This window comes from Impatiens glandulifera, chromosome 4 (genome assembly GCF_907164915.1).
Source record: "Impatiens glandulifera chromosome 4, dImpGla2.1, whole genome shotgun sequence".
NCBI classification, from domain to species: Eukaryota; Viridiplantae; Streptophyta; class Magnoliopsida; order Ericales; family Balsaminaceae; genus Impatiens; species Impatiens glandulifera.
In genome coordinates, this window is record NC_061865.1 from 1,233,473 (window position 1) to 1,258,060 (window position 24,588).

At 25.9% G+C, this 24,588-nt stretch overlaps 3 protein-coding genes and 1 long non-coding RNA gene across 4 annotated transcripts; 2 read left to right on the forward strand and 2 right to left on the reverse strand.

Annotated features, from left to right (window-relative positions):
* Nucleotides 1-538: 538 nt before the first annotated feature.
* LOC124933747 (procathepsin L-like) lies at nucleotides 539-3,101 on the forward strand. The gene is made up of 6 exons (XM_047474181.1): nucleotides 539-542; nucleotides 1,126-1,169; nucleotides 1,303-1,378; nucleotides 1,466-1,728; nucleotides 2,001-2,391; nucleotides 3,070-3,101. The coding sequence occupies exons 1-6, from the start codon at nucleotides 539-541 to the stop codon at nucleotides 3,099-3,101; spliced, it is 810 nt and encodes a 269-aa protein (XP_047330137.1).
* A 76-nt stretch (nucleotides 3,102-3,177) lies between these two features.
* LOC124937010 lies at nucleotides 3,178-4,504 on the reverse strand. The gene is made up of 4 exons (XM_047477530.1): nucleotides 4,299-4,504; nucleotides 4,124-4,213; nucleotides 3,723-4,019; nucleotides 3,178-3,627 (listed from the first exon to the last, which is right to left on the reverse strand). The coding sequence occupies exons 1-4, from the start codon at nucleotides 4,476-4,478 to the stop codon at nucleotides 3,328-3,330; spliced, it is 867 nt and encodes a 288-aa protein (XP_047333486.1). The 5' UTR covers nucleotides 4,479-4,504; the 3' UTR covers nucleotides 3,178-3,327.
* Nucleotides 4,505-15,159: 10,655 nt separating this feature from the next.
* LOC124933748 (cathepsin J-like) lies at nucleotides 15,160-16,209 on the forward strand. The gene is made up of 4 exons (XM_047474182.1): nucleotides 15,160-15,174; nucleotides 15,308-15,383; nucleotides 15,471-15,733; nucleotides 16,006-16,209. Exons 1-4 carry the CDS (start codon nucleotides 15,160-15,162, stop codon nucleotides 16,207-16,209), a joined length of 558 nt encoding a protein of 185 aa, XP_047330138.1.
* A 519-nt stretch (nucleotides 16,210-16,728) lies between these two features.
* On the reverse strand, nucleotides 16,729-17,558 carry LOC124933717. Its single transcript, XR_007099033.1, has 2 exons — nucleotides 17,421-17,558; nucleotides 16,729-16,945 (listed from the first exon to the last, which is right to left on the reverse strand). It is a non-coding gene; the product is annotated as an uncharacterized LOC124933717 (long non-coding RNA).
* Between the last annotated feature and the right edge of the window lie 7,030 nt (nucleotides 17,559-24,588).

Genomic DNA, 24,588 nt, shown 5'->3' on the forward strand with positions numbered 1-24,588 from the left:
AAAAATTGTTTAAATAGTGAAATATATAAGTGACATTAATTATGCAAATGCAATGAAAGAGTTTGAAAAAATTAATTAATCAAACTAATAGATAGTTAATAAAATATTTAAAATTAAATTAGACAAACTAAGAACATGCATATTCAATGATCAAAAAGCATGCTAAAGAATATCTGTAACCCTATAGCTATACCTATATGCCTATATTTTTCTTCTTATATTAATCTTCTTCTTCTTAGTAAATGAAACATCTTTCTTCTTCTCAAGAAACAGATCAAGGAACGGAACAAGAAAGAAGAAGAAGAATGTATGTATATTTTTGTTTGTTACTCTATTATAATCCTCTCTTGTTATATTTTATTTCTTAACTAATACTCTATCATTGTTGTTATAGAAGAACATCCATTTATAAGTTAATTAACAATTAATTCATTTTGTTTTGGTTAATAACAGATCAAAAGAGAAGAAGAGACCCGAAGATCATCAATCACACAACTTTTCAATTATTCTCATTTTGAACAGAAACCAGTGAACGATCATGGGTATGCTTAATTTATTTCACTTTTCTTCACCAACTTTCACAATGTAATCAACTTCTAGCATATTTGATTGAAAATCTATTTGTCCCAAAGTTAGACACATATATAACTTATAAAACCCACAGTTAAACTTTCTTCTCATTCTAAGTTAAGAAAAATGATAATAAAACTTAGTTTTAAACATTTTTAAAAGTTGATTTTTGAAACAATATTAGATTTAATACAAGTTTATAAAACAATAACAGGTAAGGTAAATGAGTTTATAACATTTTTTTACCAAATTAGTAAGTACATAATTTTTTTTTGTGTTTTTATTATCACAAAAATATTAAGAATTTAACTTTTTATTATTAGTCTTTTATAATTAAAGATATTTACTTTTCTTGTAGTTAATAGCAAGTTCATAATTATTAGCATGAATATTGATTTTAGTTAGTATACTATACAAAAAAAAAAATAGAAAGAATTGGAATAATATAAGTATATAAAGATTATTATTAATTTATTATTACACTAACTGTTTTTATTTGTTCTTATATAATATTATTGTACTAACTGTGTCAACATTTTTTTTTTCTTCTTGTAGATGGTTTTAGAAATCGGTATATTATGTTTATGGTTGATAATGAGGTATGATACACTAATAATTAAAGAATATAATATATTTTTGCATTAAAATTAGTTATTTAATTCTATTGATAATAATTATGTTTACTCAACATTTTTGTAATAATTTGTATTTGTTTATGCCATCTATTTTCAGAATTGTAACTGGTTGGAAGAATTGAGAGAATATGATGGAGATTTTGTTACTATTGTTCGTGATCAAGGAAAAGCCAGTAAGATATTATTAAATATTTTATTAATTTAATAATAACAATTTACATAAATACATAATATTATAACTTTTTGTATATCATTTACAGCTTGTTGCTGGGCGATTGTTGTGGCGGCTGCTATCGAATCCTGTTATAACATCTTCTTTGCAAACAAACCTGCTGTCATTCTATCTCCACAGGAGTTATTTGATTTTCTGAAACCTTATTCTCCATATAATTTATTGGACAATTTTGGTGGCTACGGCGCCAATTACAGAGATGCATTTACTTATGTCAAGGATTATGGCATCTCTAAAGAAGAGGATTACCCTTTTGTTGGTAGAAGACAACTGGTCAATATTGAAGAGAAGGTAATTATAATTATTATATTTAATTATATTGTTATAATAATATTTTTCATTTAATTATATTTTATTTGCAGCCAATGGGTAAAAATAAAATAAAAATAAAAGATTTTATAAAAATAGATGGAGATGAACAAGAGATAATGGAGAGGGTACGAATACAACCTGTGGCTGCATCACTTTACATCACCAGATCGTTCAAAAATATAAAAGAGGTAAATTTATTATTCTTCTTTAATAATAATATTCAACTAAAATATATTATTTGAATATTGCAGCAAATATATAAGATGAGTCCTGGTCTTAATATAAATGAAAGAGTTGATGATAAATATGACAATCCAGCTAAACACGCGGTATTAATTGTTGGTTTTGGTACGGATCAAGATGATAACAAATTCTGGATTATAAAGAATTCATATGGAATACATGATTGGGGAGTAAATGGGTATGGCAAAATTTGTCGTACCTCTACTTATAATGGAAAAAAACTCCTACATAACATTTATTACCCAATAATGTTTGAAGACGAAAGCGAGGATGAAGAGGAATCAGGAGAAAAGGCAAATGAAAATGAAGAGGAATCAGAGGAAGATGAAAATGAGGAGGAAAGCGAGGATGAAGATGAAAATGAAGAGGAATCCGAGGAAGATGAAAATGAGGAGGAAAGCGAGGATGAAGATGAAAATGAAGAAGAATCAGAGGAAGAGGAAGATGAAGATGAAAATGAAGAGGAATCAGGGGAAGAGGAAGATGAAAATGAAGAGGAATCAGATTAGGGAAAATGAACAATATGTTTAGTTTATTATATTTATATTATGTTTGTAAACTCTATTATGTTTATATTGGGAAAATGAACAATATGTTTAGTTTATTATATTTATATTATGTCTGTAAACTCTATTATGTTTATTAGCTTAATTAATTTATGAAACTAAATAAATTTAAGGATAAGAGTATATAAAAAACTAAAAAATGTGATAGTCCATAAACATCGGGTTGAAAATGAGACTACATGTATTAAGTGAAAATTGAGTGAGTAAAGTTTTTATACTAAAATCAAAGTATTCATTCTCACAAAAATAAAAATAAGGAAATACAAAGGAGAGATGAAACATAGTTATAGAGAAAATCTCTTTTATCTTTATTACCTTATTATTGTCTTTAAGACACTATAACCTTGTTCCTGTATTCTTTCAATTCAAATCATTCCTGTAATAAACAGTTGCATATAGTAAGCTCACAAATTAAAGGTTTGATGATATGACAATAACAACAAAGTGTATACAATGTTCCTTGAAAATACTTTAGTTTCTATATCTAAATCCCTAAGAAAACTGTTTATAGGTGTGTCAAATGAAATTCCTAAAGGGTATTAACATAAGGTTTCCAATATGATACCATTTGGATCAAAATTCAGACACAAAATGAGTTTCCAAAAGGAGTAAATCAACATTTGATCAAATTATAGAGATCACTAGCACAAAATTTAAACACCACAAGAAAGAAAATATAGATACAATATCAAAGACCTTATGTAATCTCAATCCTTAGAAATCATGTCATTTAGATTTCACACTCTGTCCGAGAGATTACTCACTATTTTTAACATAATGTATTAGCATTAGTTGATAACCTTATCCCACACCACATATCTAATTTAAGGAGGTCTGGTCTAACCTTAACTTCATTTGGCATCTCATTTTTAACAATGGATATCACATCCATTGTTTGAAATTGTTGACGAAATTCCACCACTATTTCAACAGGTCCCGTAACAAAAGAAACATCTTTTGTTTTAAACACGTTAAAGATTATCTTGTACTTAACGTCAAATTCACCAACCAGAGTTGGTTCTGCAATCTCTTCAAAACTAACAATGTCCTTCAAAGTTAAGTGGTCTTCCTGATCAGGTAAGTAGGACATTAAAATAAATATTAGCAAAGGAAACAGGGAAGTTTTGAGTGAGAGTGAAAGTGAGAATTGAAGGGCAAGATAACCGTTTGGCAGATAGCGAACGCAGCAGCAGCAAGAACACAGGCTTTGGTATGATCAAAAGTGGGAGTTGAGGAGGAAACTGGAAGATCATCAAGAGTATAGCTACAATCAATGGGGTGCAACTTACAGAAATACACCTCCTCACGTAATGGCCATCCGGGTCGAAGGCCAATATGTGATTGGAAGACTAAAGGAAGTCCTCCAGCAATGGTAGGGCTGATGGCCTCAAATACTATGTACATGGGATGAGCATGATTGAAATATGCTCTCACAAACTTGTGAAATTCAAAATCTGTCTTCTGTAATTATCATCAATTCATTGCATAATTGGTTAGAACTTTGAACCACATTCATTCATTCATGCATTCATTCTACTTTAATTAACAATGTATAATTAACTCACATGTTGAGCATTGAAGTAGGCCAAAGGCAACAGTGCGTACGAGTACAAAAATGCAGGGTTACCAACAAGAGCAAATAGCCTAGTCATACCCTTTGGTCAGAAGATAAACATACATAGATAAGTTAATCAATCAAGAATTCAACAAATAAATATAGATAAGTTCTTTTTTGCTAACCTCCAGCCGCATAAATTCTTCGGGATCGGTCCAGTCAAGATTGTAGTCATCAGAATCGTAATTAAGATCCGTGAAAGTGCGGACGTAATTATCGGAAATCAATCGCATTGCCTTAAACTTCTCGATCTGTGAGGAGAAATCTCTGGAAACATCATCGGTGCTGGAGATTTTGCTCAACATCCTTCCGTCTTGGAAACCCTAAACCAAAATTGAATTAACAAACTCATTGTAATTCAATATCAAATAAATTTCGTTTATAAAAACAATGTCAAAGAGACCCGCGAACTTAAAAAGACTTCACAAGACGTACAAAACTTTTATTAAACTCAAAAATACCACAAAGAACTTACATGGAAACTTCCTACATTAACAGTTGCATAATCAAATATTTTTGGTGACTACAAAATATATAATTTATGAAAAAATTGAAATTTTTTGGATAGATATAAATTTGGTATTTATTTTTTCACCTAACTTCCAAACAATATAGTTTTATGTCCAGTTTAATAATTTAGATTTATTTATGTTTTAAATTATTTTTTTTTTTCGAGAATACATCGGTTTCAAACTAACTGGATTTAAAAAATGTGTGATATGGACTAATTTTTATATTAGTGGAATTAGTGGTTTGCAAAATTTATTAAAATTTATTTAAACTGAGTACTGTGTTAATTTTATTTTAACTTAAATAAATATATTAAATTTAAACAAAGAAGTTAACTAACTCTACAAATTACCCATCTTGTCATCACTTTGTGGACATTTGTTGGTAATTGTTGATGGCGACACATATAAGGGTAAAAAAAGAAATTTAGAGTATTTATATTATTGATAATGATTATTTAGTAAATTGATAGAGTAACCTTTGTCTTTTAACATCGAATACTTGAGTTGACAAAAGATCAAGGACCGGTTTCGGCTGAGAATGAACCCATTCAGCCATGAATCTCTAGACAACGGATTTCTTTCGTCATACAATTATCCAGGGGCGAAGTCAGGATAAAAAATTACCTGGGCTAACACCAACTTGCATCTCAGATTTAACTTTCTATGCTCTATTTTTTTTTCAATAAAATTTTCGTGATTAATAGAAGATGGAGACTCGTCATGCCCTCTCAATGCACACGCTTGCAAAGTGAGCCACCGAGTGCTTTCAATAGTTGTTGTAAGCCGTAATCTGTTATTTTTTTTCATCTGAAGACTGTGCATTCAGTAATTTGTCAATATGACAAGGATATTCATTAAATTATCAAGATATTCAATTGTCCTATTATGTGGTGAAATATTACATCATATATGCATAACAAAAGAGCATTTATCTCCATCATTAACTCGCTTTCAATATTTGAATCCATCTATTGTAAATGTAGGTTTTGGTGTTGCTTATGTTCAAACAAGAAACATGAGAAACAAAAAGCAGTATCTTTAAAAGGAGAGTATTCTAACCAAGTAAATTTTTTAAACCAATGACTTTGGAACCGTCGATTTTGATTTTCAAATTTGGTCGGCGGGTACTCATCCTTAATAGGTTGATATGACCCCATCATGATATAAGTTCGTCTAATTTCATCCATTTGATTAAAATGATATTTCCATATCGGAATATGTAACGCTGGATCAAGTTTAAGAGAACTTACATCAACATCAATTCTAGGAGATTTGTTAGGTTCTTGAGTAGGGATATCAAATTTTTTTATTTAAATACCGAACCAAATCAATGTAACTATTTTAACTTGTTTATTAATATTAATTTATATTTTTTTATAGATTTTTAAAATAGTTTAAAATTAAGAAATATAAAACTATATTATTATTTTAATTTTTATATTTTACCCTTATAAATAATTTGTATTATTAATTACATTGAAATAAATAAAAAATAATGTTTAATTATTATATAAATATAATTTTAAAATAAATAATATTATTATAGATAAAAATTATATTAGTTTTTAAAATATAAGTTACCTGACTTCAAGTTCAAAGTTTATTTACATAGCCAACTGGGCTATGAGTTATATGTTTAACATATATAAAATATTTTATTTTAAGTTTTTAATTTAGGTGGGGCTGGAATCCACCCTGAAAGAGAAAAAAATATGAAAGAGTGGAAACAGAATTGAGTTTTGTGTGAAGCCGACAGAGGGAGAAGTGAAATTCGTAACAAAATACTTGTATCGTTTTTAAAATTTTATAAGGAATCAATCAGGTTACGTACGGCTTTAAAAATAAGGCATATTAATAATAAGAAATGGCTAATATTTTTCATACAATAAATCGTTTTTTTAACTTATTTTTTCAAAATTTTCAATATGTGCTCGAAATTGAACTATCTTATATATTAGAGATCAGAATTATCAAAAATTTATTCATGGAAGCTTTTTGCTAGACAGACAAAATATGTGTTATCTTTTTTTTACATATTATTTTTTTTTTTAATTCATTTGTCACGTTTTTAAATGAAATTATATTTAAAAACGTTTTGGATGTAATTTTTAAAATTAAATATTTTTTTAATTTTATTATTTTTTAGATTTATGCCTTCTAATTTGTTAAAGTTTGTTAGATTACTACAATAATGTGTAATCTAAGAAAAGATTTAAGAAATTTTGTATTTATTTTCAATTAACTTTATAACGACATACCATTTTGAACTATCTATCTAAATTCTGATGTACTTGTGTTTTAAATTGAGTATTTTTTTTTTCGAGATACGGATTTAAAACGGTTGAATATATATGGTTTGAATATCTTAAAAATGTATAATGTGTAAAAATATATTAAAAAATTGAAAAAATAGATAATTGTTATTTTTGTTGGTACAAATGTTGTAAATTAATTAAGAAAATAAAACTACTACATTAAAATAAGAAGAGCGGACATTTATACGTTTTTTGAAAAATTTTAAATGACTAAAATTAGGTAGTTGAATTCAGGAACGAACTTAGGAATTGGAGTTTGAGTGGGCTTAAAAAAATTGGGTTACCTTACAAAAATATAACGAGAAAATTCTGAATAAAATTAGTACATGAATATAAGTTTTACCATTTTTTAAAAATAATTAGATAAAAAAAATATTAAAGTATATATATTAAATTTTAAAAAAAAAAAAATAGCGAGTACAGTGAAATTTGAACCATATAAAAAAATATAAAAATTTGGTGAGCTTCAACCGAAATAAGCCCTTACATATATCTGTCCCTATATCTGTCCCTGGTTGAATCCTTATATAGTATAATTCAAAATTAAAGCCATTCGATAAAACGATCGAAGTTCGAATTTCAAATATATAGCTATTGCGTCACAAATATATAATCTTCAAAATAATTACCAACTAACCTTTTTCCTAAATAACTTAAAAAAAAAATAAATATATATATATATATGCAACTAAATCTCTCATAATACCATGCAACTAAATCCCTCATAATACCATTTATAAGTCTCAATTGAAACTCCTAAAAGGCATTAACAAAGGTTTACTATAATACTATTTCGATCAAAATTCAGACAAAAAAAAAGTTTCTAATAAGTCATAATTTGATCAAATTATAGGGTTCAATTAGCACAAAATATAAACCTTTATATATATAGATTTTATATAGATGACAAAATCAAAAACCTTTCTAATTTTATCACGTTACTTAATTATGTGATCTCAATACTGAAAAGAGTACTGTCAACATCCAAATCAAGTCATTTGTCCAATTTCAATTTCATACTCAATCCAAAAGACATTACTCATTATTTCAATATAATAAACATAAATTTTCATAAATTAAAATAGAATATTTAATTATATTAGGCTTTTCTTATCTTGATTAATTATTATTATTTTTTAGATAAATTTAAATATAAGTTAGAAATAGTTATCCTATATTTTAATTATAAGAAAATTATCTTTAATTAGTTATAAATAAATCATTTTAATTACTCAAATTTTTATTAGAGGTTAGCTAAATTTGTAAATAAGGTTTTAAATAAATACCTAGTGTTAATTATATTTATTTTAATTTTTTTAGAACGTTAAGTTCCGCTTATTTTTCGGAGTGCGACTAATTCTGTTTCATGTGGTAATCATATCTAAGCACCATTTAAAAAATTATACTATTAAAGTTTAAACTTAAAATTATATTATGTTCATTAATTTTAATACAAAATTATTATATATTTTTAATATAATATAAAATATAAAAGCTTAATTAAATAAAAATATCAAATTTCAGTTCAAAAATTAAACCCAATGTGCATGAATTTTGATTAATTAGATGCTAAAAAAGATTGGCTAGGAAGTGAGATAACTAAAAAAGACTTTTGCGGCTATCATTGAAGAATGAGAGAATTATGATTATTTGTTTTCTCATTTGTTTTATTTTATTTTAAAAATCAACAAAATTGATATAAAACATAATAAAATGTTTTTTTTATAATATTATCTAAGATTTATTAAAAAAACATATATTTGTATCCTTTATTCTTATTTAATTTTTTTATATATTTCATATCAAATAAGATAAACAAATTGAAAAGTATTAGTCTCTACAAATAATGAATTATTAGAAATGATACTAGGTATATAATGTAAAGGTACTCAAATTTGAAATCTACATTTTTAGAACTTGTTTGATCTCAATCTTGGTTTTGGAGGAGTTTATAGGAATTTGTTCAACAAAATCTTTGTGGATAAAAAAAAATTAGTTAACTTTTTAGTTAGTTTAATTATTAAAATGTTTGTTTGAATTTTAAAATTTTAATTTAATAAAATAAATTGTTTTATTTTGATTAATAAAATAAGTAATTTAATTATGATAATAATGTGAGAATTTTTTTTCTTTCTAAAATACAGAATAAAATATTTAAAAATTCATTAAATAAACATATCAAACAAGAACTATTAGTGAGAGCCTAATACATGTCAAATTAATTAAAAGTTATAGTTGTTACAATAAAGTTAATAAGTAAGATAAATATCAATTTTAGTAGAGAATGATGCCTAATTTAATTAATGGAATAATTTTTTTTTCTCTCTTTTTAAATTTTTATTCCTGCATATCTTTCCCTAATCAAATTATTTATAAAAATTTCTGTACATTATTCTTTAAATTAATATAGACTTATTTTCATTTTTTTATAAATTTATCCAAGCTTAACATATATAAATTTTTAAAATTTTTGAAAACTAACATAATTTCATTTTATATTTTCTACTCTATTTAAAATTTTCCTTTTTGAAATGGAACTTAAATTTTTTGATCTTTTAAATAAACAAAATTATTGACATTTGAATTATCCTAATAGTTAAGATGAATAAAAATTAATTAAGTCAAATTCAAACACAACTTATTTAATTTATTTAACTATTAGAAAAAAAAAATTATTCCAAGTAGATATGTTTTTATTAACATGTTTGAAAGAATAAAAATTAAAAATTTCATTCTCACTAAAAGCAACTACTTAATATTAAAGGTTAGCAATAATAAATATGGATGATGGGATAGTCTCCTAAATTCAAAAATAATAATTAAATATTAATATATTATTATTGAGATATTTTTCTTAATCTTGCTATTGCATACATTTTATTTTGAAAATTGTTATTAAGCTTGAAACCAAAAATAAAGATATTAAGATTACTTTTTTTTTTAAATTTATCATAATAATCTTCTTATTAACTTTTTCATCAATTATATTACTCAATTTATTTATCAAAATACTAAAATATAATCTATTTAAATAAATAAATATATATATATATATATATATATATTATTATATATTTATATCTTTACAATTTAAAAACAAAATCAATTCATCAAAATCACCCATCATTAACCCTTTTAAAATAAATCAAGATTTAAGTTTATTCAAATTTAGCCTTAGTCTTAGGGTTGTTATTTTTTAATTTTACTTAATATTCCTTGGAGCAACTTATTTTGAATGGAGCACTAAAATTCAATTAAGTGACCAGCGAAGATGAAACAAATTTGATTGATGGAACTTGTGAGAAACAAGAGGATCTTCAATTTTATTGATAAAACTTGCTCTGCAAACAAGAGGATTGAAGGTCGTGATTTTATGGAAGATGGGTGACTCCAATGTCATGCTTTGATCATGAACATGATTTGACAAATGAAACAAATTTCACTTTTGAGTACCCTTAGTTCACAAAAGTTATGGAAGGAAATCAAGGCATGCAAAAAGGCAACAATGTCTTAATCCAATACAATCTAATAATATTATCTACCTAACAGCAGGCTTTATCTGATTATTATCTTCAAACCATTATAACATTGCCTGCAACACTCTTTCTTGATTCAAATCATCCTGTAAAAGACAAATGCATACATTAAGCTGACATATTAAAGATTTGACACCGTAATAAATTAATGAGAGTCTAAAGGTAATAATAGTCCATAATCAACGATTTAAAAATGAGAGATACTTATTAAGTGAAAAAGTGAGTCTCACACCATATTCATAGTTATAAATGAGAAAGCTTTAATACTAAATCCAAACAATCATTCTCACAAATTCAATATTTTTGGATGACCACAGGCAACAAAAATCAATATAAAGAAAGACAAGGGAGAGATGAAACATAGTTACAATGTAAACTCTTTTATATCCCACTAAATGAAAAAAAAAACTTTAAAATATCTGCTAAATAGTTATAACTTATTATTGTCTTTAAGACAGGGTAACATTGACGGCAATATCTACCTACCAATATGTTCAATATTATTATTGTCTTTAAACCATAACATTGACGGCAACAATCTCTCTATTTAAATAATCCTGTAAAAGATAAATGCATACTTTAAGATGACATATTAAAGATTTGGCGTTGCAATAAATGAGCCTATTTAGAAACATTCATGATTTTGTATTTGAAACAAAAATGTCCAACATAACATATGTTTTCAAATGAAGTGCAATTCAAAGATTTAAATTAGGACAAAATATAAATGACATAAGAAAGAAAATATATATGACAATATCAAATACTTTATTATTTATTTTGCATATTGATTATGTAATGTCAATTGCATCTCAATCCCTAGAATATATTTTTGATTCAAATATTCATTATGCAAGCAAAACTACCGCAAGCAATTTTTTATTACCGCAAGCAATTTTTTATTAAAAAATAATTTTTATATCCTATCAAAAGATTAAGAATATATACACATTTAGTTTTTTCTATTAAAAAATAATTTTTATATATTCATCAGGTTTTATTGTTAAGATTAATGAAGATTTATATTAATGTTTTAATTATCAGATTATTATATAATTATTTTAAAACAAGTGATCTTTGTTATTAGAATTAAATTATTTTTTGATTTGAAATTGAGAGAATAATTAATGTTTAAAAATAGCTAGTTAACTGATAAATAACTTTTAAATTGTGAAAAAACTGAATTTGTAGTGAAATATGTAAGTGACATTAATTATATGCATGCAAATACAATGAAGAGTTTGAAAAAAAATGTAATTAATCAAAGTAATAAATAGTTAATAAGATCTCTAAAATTAATGATATGCATGCAAAAACTGAAAATGAAGAATGTATGCATATTTTTTTTAGTTACTCCACGATTATCCATTTATCCTCTCTTATTATATTTAATTTCTTAATTACTATTTAATCATGTATTAAAATTTGTGTAAAATTTTAAAAAATAACATTTAATAAAAGTGGATTTTGTTTTAATAAAAGTAAATTATATTTAATATATCATAATGTTATAATTAAATATATATTTATATAATTTAATATTTAAAAATGATAGTTAGCTGCAAATTGATCAAGATTTCGGTTCAAAATATAAAAAACATCAAATTTAATTCATTATATGACAAAAAAAATAATTAATTATAGGTAGTATATGAAATAATAAAGATAATGAAATATACCTGTCACATTAATTATATGCAAGCAAATGCAATGAAAAAATTAAAAAAAAAATGCAATTGATCAAACTAATAGTTAGCTAATAAAATATAAAAAAGAAATATGTGAATTTAAAATATATGTTCTGTCGGGTAAATATATATATATATATATATATATATATATATATATATTTACCTAATAAAACATATATTTTAAATTCACATATTTTTTTTTATATTTTAAAAAATTATATTAAATCCAAGTAAACATTAATTCTTTTCTAAAATATAAAATTTCTAAAACACTGAATGAAATCCTTCACAATTAATTAAGAAAACATATCAAACAATAACTATAATTGAGAGAGTCTGATATCATCTCAAATTAATTAATTAAGATTTATTTATTTAATTTCTTATATTTATAGGTGTTAAAATAAAATCAATATAGATATTTATTTTGATATTTTTTTTATATAAATTCAGCCAAGGTTAACAAAAATATATATATTAATTTTAAAAAGCTAGTGTATTCTCGTTTTATAATTTTTAACTCTTAAATATCCTCTTTAATTGAAATTGAATAAAAATCATTGATATAGACAAAATTATTAAAATTCGGATTAATAAATATTAATTAGGTAAAATCCAAACACAAGTTATTTCATTTATTTTACAATTAGAAAAAAACTGATTCCAAATGCAACACTAACATTTAATTATAAGATTTAATATATTTTTATTAAGAGTGTGCTTAATATGAATTTGGTTATAGTTTTATAAATTAATATATATTTATTTTTATTTAGATATTTTTTTTACTATTTGTTAATGTATATATTTTATTTTGAAAATATGGATGCATTAATTTTGAAAATTATTATTTAACTGAACTTAAATAAAAAAAAATTATGTTATTTATTTTATTAAAACTAACCATAATCAAATATTATATATATATATATAGTTGGCACGGTATGATTTTTTTTATGTACTCGTTATTAAAAGTTTTTTCCCATAATTTTTTTTTAAATAAGACAGTATTTAAATTTATTTAAATAATTTTTTAATTCTTACATAATATTAAAATAATCTTACTTCTTCTTTTTATAAAAAAACTATCATTATATATTAATACCATTTTTTTTAATAAACAAAACATACTATCTCAAAATCTTTATCTCTATTATCCTGGTTAGAATCAATTTAGGGGTCATGGGAAGAGAAAAAATATAAAAATTATCATAATATATTTTTTTTTCTTAAACCCCTCTTAACAAATTTATATTGATTAATTGAATACTATTATTTAATTAATTTTTTTATAATAAAGACCAATTAAATGTTAATAAAATAAAAAATGACATTTTTGTAAAGAACAACCCTTTCATGTGTTAACAAAAAAAAAATTAATGATGAAAGAACAGTACAGTCAATAGTCAAATGAGACTGGAAGAATTCTGAAAAAGTTTTTTTTTATTAAGATAATTTATCATCAAATTAATCATTTATATTCTTGTTAAAATTATCCTTTACAAAAAAAATTAATTATTCAAAACGTGTCTTAAATTAATAATGTATTCAAACTTATGTAAAACTAAAAAAATTAACATTTAATAAAATTGGATTTTGTTATAATAAAAGGGAATTATATTTAATATATCATAATGTTATAATTAAATATGTTTATATAGTTTAATGTTTAAAAATAGATAGTTAGTTACACAATATCATGATTTTCTATAATTATAACAAAATATAAAATTTAATTAATTACATGACAAAAAAATAATTATGAACTGTCAAAAAAATTGTTTAAATAGTGAAATATATAAGTGACATTAATTATGCAAATGCAATGAAAGAGTTTGAAAAAAAAAATTAATCAAACTAATAGATAGTTAATAAAATATTTAATAAAATTAAATTAGACAAACTAAGAACATGCATATTCAATGATCCAAAAAGCATGCCAAAGAATATCTGTAACCCTATAGCTATACCTATATGCCTATATTTTTCTTCTTATATTAATCTTCTTCTTCTTAGTAAATGAAACATCTTTCTTCTTCTCAAGAAACAGATCAAGGAACAGAACAAGAAAGAAGAAGAAGAATGTATGTATATTTTTGTTTGTTACTCTATTATAATCCTCTCTTATTATATTTTATTTCTTAACTAATACTCTATCATTGTTGTTATAGAAGAACATCCATTTATAAGTTAATTAACAATTAATTCATTTTGTTTTGGTTAATAACAGATCAAAAGAGAAGAAGAGACCCGAAGATCATCACTCACACAACTTTTCAATTATTCTCATTTTGAACAGAAACCAGTGAACGATCATGGGTATGCTTAATTTATTTCACTTTTCTTCACCAACTTTCACAATGTAATCAACTTCTAGCATATTTGATTGAAAATCTATTTGTCCCAAAGTTAGACACATATATAACTTATAAAACCCACAGTTAAACTTTCTTCTCATTCTAAGTTAAGAAAAATGATAATAAAACTTAGTTTTAAACATTTTTAAAAGTTGATTTTTGAAACAATATTAGATTTAATACAAGTTTATAAAACAATAACAGGTAAGGTAAATGAGTTTATAACATTTTTTTACCAAATTAGTAAGTACATAATTTTTTTTTGTGTTTTTATTATCACAAAAATATTAAGAATTTAACTTTTTATTATTAGTCTTTTATAATTAAAGATATTTACTTTTCTTGTAGTTAATAGCAAGTTCATAATTATTAGCATGAATATTGATTTTAGTTAGTATACTATACAAAAAAAAAATATAGAAAGAATTGGAATAATATAAGTATATAAAGATTATTATTAATTTATTATTACACTAACTGTTTTTATTTGTTCTTATATAATATTATTGTACTAACTGTGTCAACATTTTTTTTTTCTTCTTGTAGATGTTTTTAGAAATCGGTATATTATGTTTATGGTTGATAATGAGGTATGATACACTAATAATTAAAGAATATAATATATTTTTGCATTAAAATTAGTTATTTAATTCTATTGATAATAATTATGTTTACTCAACATTTTTGTAATAATTTGTATTTGTTTATGCCATCTATTTTCAGAATTGTAACTGGTTGGAAGAATTGAGAGAATATGATGGAGATTTTGTTACTATTGTTCGTGATCAAGGAAAAACCAGTAAGATATTATTAAATATTTTATTATTTTAAAAATAAAAATTTACATAAATACATAATATTATAACTTTTTGTATATCATTTACAGCTTGTTGCTGGGCGATAGTTGTGGCGGCTGCTGTCGAATCATGTTATAACATCTTCTTTGCAAACAAACCTGCTATCATTCTATCTCCACAGGAGTTATTTGATTTTCTGAAACCTCATTCTCCATATAATTTATTGGACAATTTTGGTGGCTACGGAGCCAATTACAAAGATGCATTTACTTATGTCAAGAATTATGGCATCTCTAAAGAAGAGGATTACCCTTTTATTGGTAGAAGACAACTGGTCAATATTGAAGAGAAGGTAATTATAATTATTATATTTAACTATATTGTTATAATAATATTTTTCATTTAATTATATTTTATTTGCAGCCTATGGGTAAAAATAAAATAAAAATAAAAGATTTTATAAGAATAGTTGGAGGTGAACAAGAGATAATGGAGAGGGTACAAATACAACCTGTGGCTGCATCACTTTACATCACCGAATCGTTCAAAGAGATAAAAGAGGTAAATTTATTATTCTTCTTTAATAATAATATTCAACTAAAATATATTATTTGAATTTTGCAGCAAATATATAAGATGGGTCCTGGTCCTAATATAAATGAAAGAGTTGATGATAAATATGGCAAACCAGCTAAACACGCGGTATTAATTGTTGGTTTTGGTACGGATCAAGATGATAACAAATTCTGGATTATAAAGAATTCATATGGATTACATGATTGGGGAGTAAATGGGTATGGCAAAATTTGCCCGTACCTCTACTTATAATGGAAAAAAACTCCTACATAACATTTATTACCCAATAATGTTTGAAGACGAAAGCGAGGATGAAGAGGAAAATGAAGAGGAATCAGGAGAAAAGGCAAATGAAAATGAAGAGGAATCAGAGGAAGATGAAAATGAGGAGGAAAGCGAGGATGAAGATGAAAATGAAGAGGAATCCGAGGAAGATGAAAATGAGGAGGAAAGCGAGGATGAAGATGAAAATGAAGAAGAATCAGAGGAAGAGGAAGATGAAAATGAAGAGGAATCGGGGGAAGAGGAAGATGAAAATGAAGAGGAATCAGATTAGGGAAAATGAACAATATGTTTAGTTTATTATATTTATATTATGTTTGTAAACTCTATTATGTTTATATTGGGAAAATGAACAATATGTTTAGTTTATTATATTTATATTATGTTTGTAAACTCTATTATGTTTATTAGCTTAATTAATTTATGAAACTAAATAAATTTAAGGATAAGAGTATATAAAAAACTAAAAAATGTGATAGTCCATAAACATCGGGTTGAAAATGAGACTACATGTATTAAGTGAAAATTGAGTGAGTAAAGTTTTTATACTAAAATCAAAGTATTCATTCTCACAAAAAATAAAAATAAGGAAAGACAAAGGAGAGATGAAACATAGTTATAGAGAAAATCTCTTTTATCTTTATTACCTTATTATTGTCTTTAAGACACTATAACCTTGTTCCTGTATTCTCTCAATTCAAATCTCCTGTAATAAACAGTTGCATATAGTAAGCTCACAAATTAAAGGTTTGATGATATGACAATAACAACAAAGTGTATACAATGTTCCTTGGAAATACTTTAGTTTCTATATCTGAATCCCTAAGAAAACTGTTTATAGGTGTGTCAAATGAAATTCCTAAAGGCATAAGGTTTCCAATATGATACCATTTGGATCAAAATTCAGACACAAAATGAGTTTCCAAAAGGAGTAAATCAACATTTGATCAAATTATAGAGATCACTAGCACAAAATTTAAACACCACAAGAAAAAAAATATAGATACAATATCAAAGACCTTATGTAATCTCAATCCTTAGAAATCATGTCATTTAGATTTCACACTCAGTCTGAGAGATTACTCACTATTTTTAACATAATGTATTAGCATTAGTTGATAAAAACACAGTTGCAAGCTTATCACACACCACATATCTAATTTAAGGAGGTCTGGTCTAACCTTAACTTCATTTGGCAACTCATTTTTAACAATGGATATCACATCCATTGTTTGAAATTCTTGACGAAATTCCACCACTATTTCAACAGGTCCCGTAACAAAAGAAGCATCTTTTATTTTAAACACATTAAAGATTATCTTGTACTTAACGTCAAATTCACCAATCAGAGTTGGTTCTGCAATCTCTTCAAAACTAACAATGTTCTTCAAAGTTAACTGGCCTCCCTGATCAGGTAAGTAGAACATATTAGCAAAGGAAACAGGGAAGTCTTGAGTAAGAGTGAGAATTGAAGGGAGAGATAACCGTTTTGAAGATAGCGAACGCAGCAGCCGCTAGAACACAGGCTTTGGTATGATCAAAAGTGGGAGTTGAGGAGGAAACTGGAAGATCGTCAAGAGTATAGCTACAATCAATGGGGTGCAACTTACAGAAATACACCTCCTCACGTAATGGCCATCCGGGTCGAAGGCCAATATGTGATTGGAAGACTAAAGGAAGTCCTCCAGCAATGGTAGGGCTGATGGCCTCAAATACTATGTACATGGGATGAGCATGATTGAAATATGCTCTCACAAACTTGTGAAATTCAAAATCTGTTTTCTGTAATTATCATCAATTCATTGCATAATTGGTTAGAACTTTGAACCACATTCATGCATTCATTCATGCATTCATTCTACTTTAACAATGTATAATTAACTCACATGTTGAGCATTGAAGTAGGCCAAAGGCAACAGTGCGTACGAGTACAAAAGTTCAGGGTTACCAACAAGAGCAAATAGCCTAGTCATGCCCTTTGGTCAGAAGATAAACATACAAGATAAGTTAATCAATCAAGAATTCAACAAATAAATATAGATAAGTTCTTTTTTGCTAACCTCCAGCCGCATAAATTCTTCGGGATCGGTCCAGTCCAGATTGTAGTCATCAGAATCGTAATCAAGATCCGTGAAAGCGCGGACGTAATTTTCGGAAATCAATCGCATTGCCTTAAACTTCTCAATCTGTGAGGAGAAATCTCTGGAAACATCATCGGTGGTGGAGATTTTGCTCAACATCCTTCCGTCTTGGAAACCCTAAACAAATTTGAATTAACAAACTCATTGTATTTATAAATAATTTCTCGATCGCTGGGCCTCGATCGCTGGGCCCAATGCGATCGGGCCAAACCGCCCCGGCTGCCATTCCTTCTCCTCTTGAGTCTCTGCTCTTTCTTCTCTATCTTCAGTTCTCTCTCATTAGTACGATTATTTAAAAATTATATTAGGGTCCGAAAGTTAGATATATATATGCAACTTTTATATTTTTTTATACTTTAAAAAATGATACAGATATATAATCAGTGGCGGACCTACAAGGGGGGCCTTGGGGGGCCCGGGCCTCCCCCAACCATGGTAAAAATTTTAAGATATTATATATATTTATCAAATAAGGCTTTGCCTCAGTGGTTTTGGAGTTGACCTCTATAGTAGAGGTCAGGTGATCGAACCCTGCCTCTACTATAATTATAACCTCACACTTTTTTTTATAAAATTTTTATTTTATACAAACACTATTTTCTAATATTTATAATTTCTTTTTATAAATTTTTTATTTTATACCAACATTATTTTCTAATATTTATAATAAATTAACCCTTCCTTTTATAAAAATTAATAAAAAAACTAATTCATAATTATATTATTCTAATTTCAAATATAATTTTATTAAAGTAATTATTATATATATATATATATATATTATTAATTTTAATATAATTAATAATACAAATTACTTATAAATATAAGGGTAAAATAACCATTTATATAAATATAAGGGTAAAAAATTATTTTATATTTCTTAATTTTAAATTATTTCAACAAATAAATATATTTGTTATATTTTGTATAGGGGTTGTGACACATATTTATTTTTAATCATTTATTTTATGTAGGATATAGAATAATGAAGATGCTCTATAAACGAATTTGTACTTCTACATCACATGACCAACATGAGTCTTCTCAATCAATTAATGAGCTTACTAATGAGTCTAATGTTACTGATCAAATATACATGGTTAGAATATAGCATATCAAAAGATGCATTATTTTGTTTTTGGTGTTATTTTTTCAAACCTTTAAATAGAGAAAACGTAGATGATACATTTAGAGGAGATGAGTACAAAAATTGGAAAAGAGCATTAGAAAGATTCAATCGTCATATGAGAACTTCAAATAGTTGTCATATTGAAGCTAGAATTCAATTTGAATCATTTTAAGATCAAAGACATAACGTGAGAAACGTTTTACGTACACATGGTCGTGATATATAAATAAATTATCACACATGTTTAACGACAATATTTGATGTAACACGCTTTCTATTGAGGCAAGAATTACCTTTTCGAGGACATGATGAGTCAAGTAGTTCATCAAATAAAGAAAATTTTCTTGAATTGATTGATTGGTATTGTCAACGTAATGAAGATATTTGTCTTCTTTTATACCGACTCATGGACAAGAATAATTTAGTAATTGTGCTTATTAGTATTTTTATGTAATTATCGAGTAAAATTTTAATTAAAAAATGCATTTATTTGATTGCCAAAAAAATGCTACGTTATTATGTATTTGGCCCCCCCGAGAAAATATTTCTGGGTCCGCCACTGTATATAATAGATTAATATATACTTAATTTCGTTGATTATATATTTTCTTTATTATTATTATTGTGATTTGTGACTATAAATTTAATATTCAAACCATAACAAAATCATATTTTAAAGTTAAATGTTATATTAGTTTTCAACAATGTGCATGAATGCTAAGAGAAGAAAACGATGACAATTTGAAACTGACCTGCAGTAACTGAATTGAATTATCCTGTTTGGGGTAGTTTTTTTTTTTCTGAAATCGAACAGAGATGGACGGAAATGATATTTGTGTCCCTCATCTTAATTCGTCCCGATCTTACCCTAAACACTCTAAACACAATTAAATATATAAAATCACCAATATATTTATTTATTTATTATATTTTATAAGAGTTGTAAATTTATATTTTATAATAATATAAATTTTCAATATATCTTAATATATATTATATTAAAAAATTCTTTTATATAATTTTTTATTTTTAAAAAATATATATTTTATAAACGGTGACCCGCTAGAATTTTTCATAACCGAACTGACGAGAATGATATTAAAAAAATCGCCAACAAGAATGATAAATACATACCCGTTTAACTGCTATTTATTAGTAAGTTTAAATTGAACTTTTCCCATTTTTAGAGTGTAATAGTTGGTTGTCATCCTTACTCGTAATATGAGTCATTAGAAGTACCCTCCATTCAACTCAGCTGGTAAAATAAGTTAAGTTGAACTAATAATTCATATTATGAGACACCATATCCTCACAAAAGAAAAGAGATGCTATGAAGTTTCAGAACTAGAAGCCTTATGCGGATCGAGCAAAAATAAGAGTGAATTTGGCTTATTATTAAAAAAAATAAAGTGATAATATTTTTTTAATATTATCTATTTTTTCAACACATTTTTCATCCTTTCTTCTTATCTAGTTTAATTATAAGAAGCTAGTATCAATATTGGAGAGTATTTATTTATTTAATTATAACTTAATATTAAAATACTTAAAACTTAAAAAAATCATTTTATCATTATATATTAATACATTTTTATTATTATTATTAATATTAACATTAATTTTCTAATTTTCTTAAATAAATGTTTCAAACATAAGACATAAGAGGATTCGATGTGTTTATTCCCAATAAAGGAGACATGACAATAAAACGACATACCATCACTTTATACATTTGGTTCTAATATCAACATAGATGAATTCTAGCTAACATTTGTGACTCGAAATACAAGTGTATAAGATGATTGTATAAGATGAACGTTCTATTGGTGTGTATCCTTGATCGGGAATAAATACATTGAATCCTCATATGTTTAAGTCATCAACTTTGTTTAGGTAAAGGAGAAAGACAATGATAACTTCATTTTATGCTAATTGAATTTGTATGACTAACCTTGCGGATGTTGAAAGACTAATTATTGAGATGACAATTTCGAAGAAATTTGATATGGGCATAATTGATGTCGTACAGACTGAGAAGTGATTAAATAAGCCAACAAAGTTTCGTAAGGCTAAAATCGAGTATCAGTCTTCACCGCCATGGGTTGCGATGCCACATAGGATGTCAAAAAAAGGAATGCAGATAGGTGAAACTATGGACCAAGAAGGGTTCCCCTATTTTACTTTGTCGAGTATGAATCATATGATATGAAGTTAACTTCAAACGACTCTTCTCTAGTCACGAGTGTTGAAATTTTAAACTAATTTCATTAATTAAATGTAAATTAGAATTTGGTAAATAAATTAAATAAAATTTAATCCAAATGAATATAAATTTACACTAAATTCAAATGTAAATTATTGGTGAAATTTTAATTCAAATGAAATGAAGATGGAATGTCAATAATCGAGATGGAATGCCAAAAGGCAAGAAAGGAAACCGTTGGATGCATGGATTACTGGTCGTTAGATTAATAAATTGTTGAGATACTAGAGATGAAATATTCCTTAATACAAGAACAACAACAACATCGAACAATTACGGAAACGAAAGAAAACGACTAAATAACGCATACACAAGATTTATAATAGTTCGGTCAAAATAGGCCTATATCCACTTCCGAAACACAAGAGGCTCTAAACTTTATTATCAAGATTGTTATAGGATTATTACAATGATTCTCTCATAATGAAAGCTCGCACACAACTCACAAGGAAGAAATGAACTAAAAGCAAAGACTTGACTTTCTAAAGTGTTTGGTTACACCTTTAAATAAGCCTCAATTAGGTCAATATCAATATCTTGTTCAAATCTCTCAAAGAGCTTCCAAAATATTCTTACCATATTTCCTAATTGTATTTCCATAAAAAAAATATTTACTTTCTTTTTGTGTTAATCTTATTTCAAAATATCAAGATTATACACAAAAATATATAGTTTATTTTTGTTGAATATACTCCTTCCTTGTACCAAGAGTGTGTACCATGAATATACCATATTTGTAATATTGTAAATCAATTCTTAACATAAATAAATTTATTGTGATGGTTTAAATTCCATCAACATGTATCCCTTCCTTCTAACTTTTTTAATATGTCATATTTTTATCTCTATTGAATTCGAAGATATATTTCTCTCGATCATTTTTGTTGAACCCGGTAATAATTCAGGTATGTTTGTCAAGTTCATTGCGTAGTGATTATAGTGTTAAATCACGATTTGTTGTACATTGGGAGATAATCATATGCAATAAGTTTCAGCACAAGGGGAGACGATATAACTATTTTAAGGAAAGTGTCTAACACATGCTTCGAATTAAATGCTCACTTAGTGATTTTATTCTTTTACATTTTATTTACATCATTTCTTTGTAACATTTTATTTATATATATTATGTATTTTTACTGACAAAATACCTAACAAATTGTATAAAATGTTAAATCTAGTGGAGTATATAAAGATGAGGTCCTTAATACCCCATCCTATTTCGGATTTGTTGTATGAACAAGAAACGATTGATGGGGTAGAAAATGGATGTTGGTCACATGTGGAAGACATAATTCAAGTTACCTTATTAGAACCTTTATCTTAAAATTAAAAATAATGAATTGTCAATTTTCATTCAAGATGTGTCCGATGATGTATAAGTGGATTCTAAGCGAGATTATGATGTCTAGGGGTGAGAAAACGGGTAAACCCAACCCGTATTACCCACCCGTATTCAACCCAAATTATATTTACCCAACCCATAATTCAACCCATATTATTTACTAATATGGGTTGGGTAACCCAAATTATTTTATTTTTATTTTTTCATTTAACATGTATTTGACTCATTTAACAAATTTTTATTCGTTTAACACGTTTTTGACATGTTTAACACGTTTTCCAGATTTTTCACGTTTTTGACACGTTTTGAAATGTTTAACCCGTTTTTCACATTTTTATAGTTGCGTTTAATAAGATAAACCCAAGTATAATGAGTGACGTCATCAACAAACAAAAAATAATATCGAGAACCTCTTTAGAAGAAACAGGAGAATGTCCCACACATCAGAATGCACAAGATCAAATGTAACAGTGAAAAAAGAAACACTTTTTTATAGAGGCAATCCTAAAAATTTAACAAATTTGCAACCACTACAATCATAAATGTCGTGACATGTTTAATACGTTTTTCACACGTTTAACACGTTTTTGACACGTTTAACACATATTATACAAGTTGAACACGTTTTTCATGTTTTTGGTATGTTTAACACGTTTTTGACACATTTGACATGTTTTTATAATTATGACACATTTAACCCATTTTGACACGTTTTTCACATTTTTGGCACGTTTAACATGTTTTTCACACTTTTGACACGTTTTTCACGTTTTTGGCACGTTTAACACGTTTTCTATGTTTTTGACACGTTTTTTCATGTTTTCGACATGTTTAATACGCTTTCACACGTTTAACACGTTTTTGACACGTTTAACATATTTTTGGCACGTTTAACACATTTTCACATGTTGGGCACTATTCTCATGTTTTGATATGTTTAACACGTTTTTAACACATTTGACACGTTTTTCATGATTGTGACACATTTAACACATTTTGATATGTTTTTCATGTTTTTGGCACGTTTAACACGTTTTGATATGTTTAACACGTTTTTAACATTCTTAACACGTTTAACACGTTTTTTACATGTTTTTCACGTCTTTGGCACATTTTGATACATTTTCTATGTTTTCCACGTTTTTGGCACATTTTGACACATTTAACATGTTTTTGACACATTTAACATGTTTCTCACATTTTTGACATGTTTGATACATTTTCACACATTTGACGTGCCAAAACGTGAAAAATGTGTTAAACATGCCAAAAACGTGAAAAACGTGTTAAATATGCTAAAACGTGTTAAACATGACAAAAACGTGTCAAAACTTATCAAAACATGTTAACGTACAAAAAAACATATTAAACATGTCCAAAATATGTTAAATGTGCAAAAACGTGTTAAACGTGTTAAAATGTCAAAAACATGTTAAACGTGCCAAAAACGTAAAAATCGTGTTAAATGTGC

Excerpts from the sequence above, each read along its gene's own strand:
- LOC124933748 (XM_047474182.1), top strand. Across the intron at positions 15,384-15,470 it reads TCGTGATCAAGGAAAAACCA|CTTGTTGCTGGGCGATAGTT; the intron begins GTAAGATATTAT and ends TATCATTTACAG. Across the intron at positions 15,734-16,005 it reads TGGTCAATATTGAAGAGAAG|CAAATATATAAGATGGGTCC; the intron begins GTAATTATAATT and ends TGAATTTTGCAG.
- LOC124933747 (XM_047474181.1), top strand. Across the intron at positions 1,170-1,302 it reads TGTTTATGGTTGATAATGAG|AATTGTAACTGGTTGGAAGA; the intron begins GTATGATACACT and ends ATCTATTTTCAG. Across the intron at positions 1,379-1,465 it reads TCGTGATCAAGGAAAAGCCA|CTTGTTGCTGGGCGATTGTT; the intron begins GTAAGATATTAT and ends TATCATTTACAG.
- LOC124937010 (XM_047477530.1), bottom strand. The coding sequence starts at position 4,478 with ATGTTGAGCAAAATCTCCAGCACCGATGATGTTTCCAGAGATTTCTCC. Across the intron at positions 4,214-4,298 it reads AAGAATTTATGCGGCTGGAG|GGTATGACTAGGCTATTTGC; the intron begins GTTAGCAAAAAA and ends TTCTGACCAAAG. Across the intron at positions 4,020-4,123 it reads CCTACTTCAATGCTCAACAT|AAGACAGATTTTGAATTTCA; the intron begins GTGAGTTAATTA and ends TGATAATTACAG.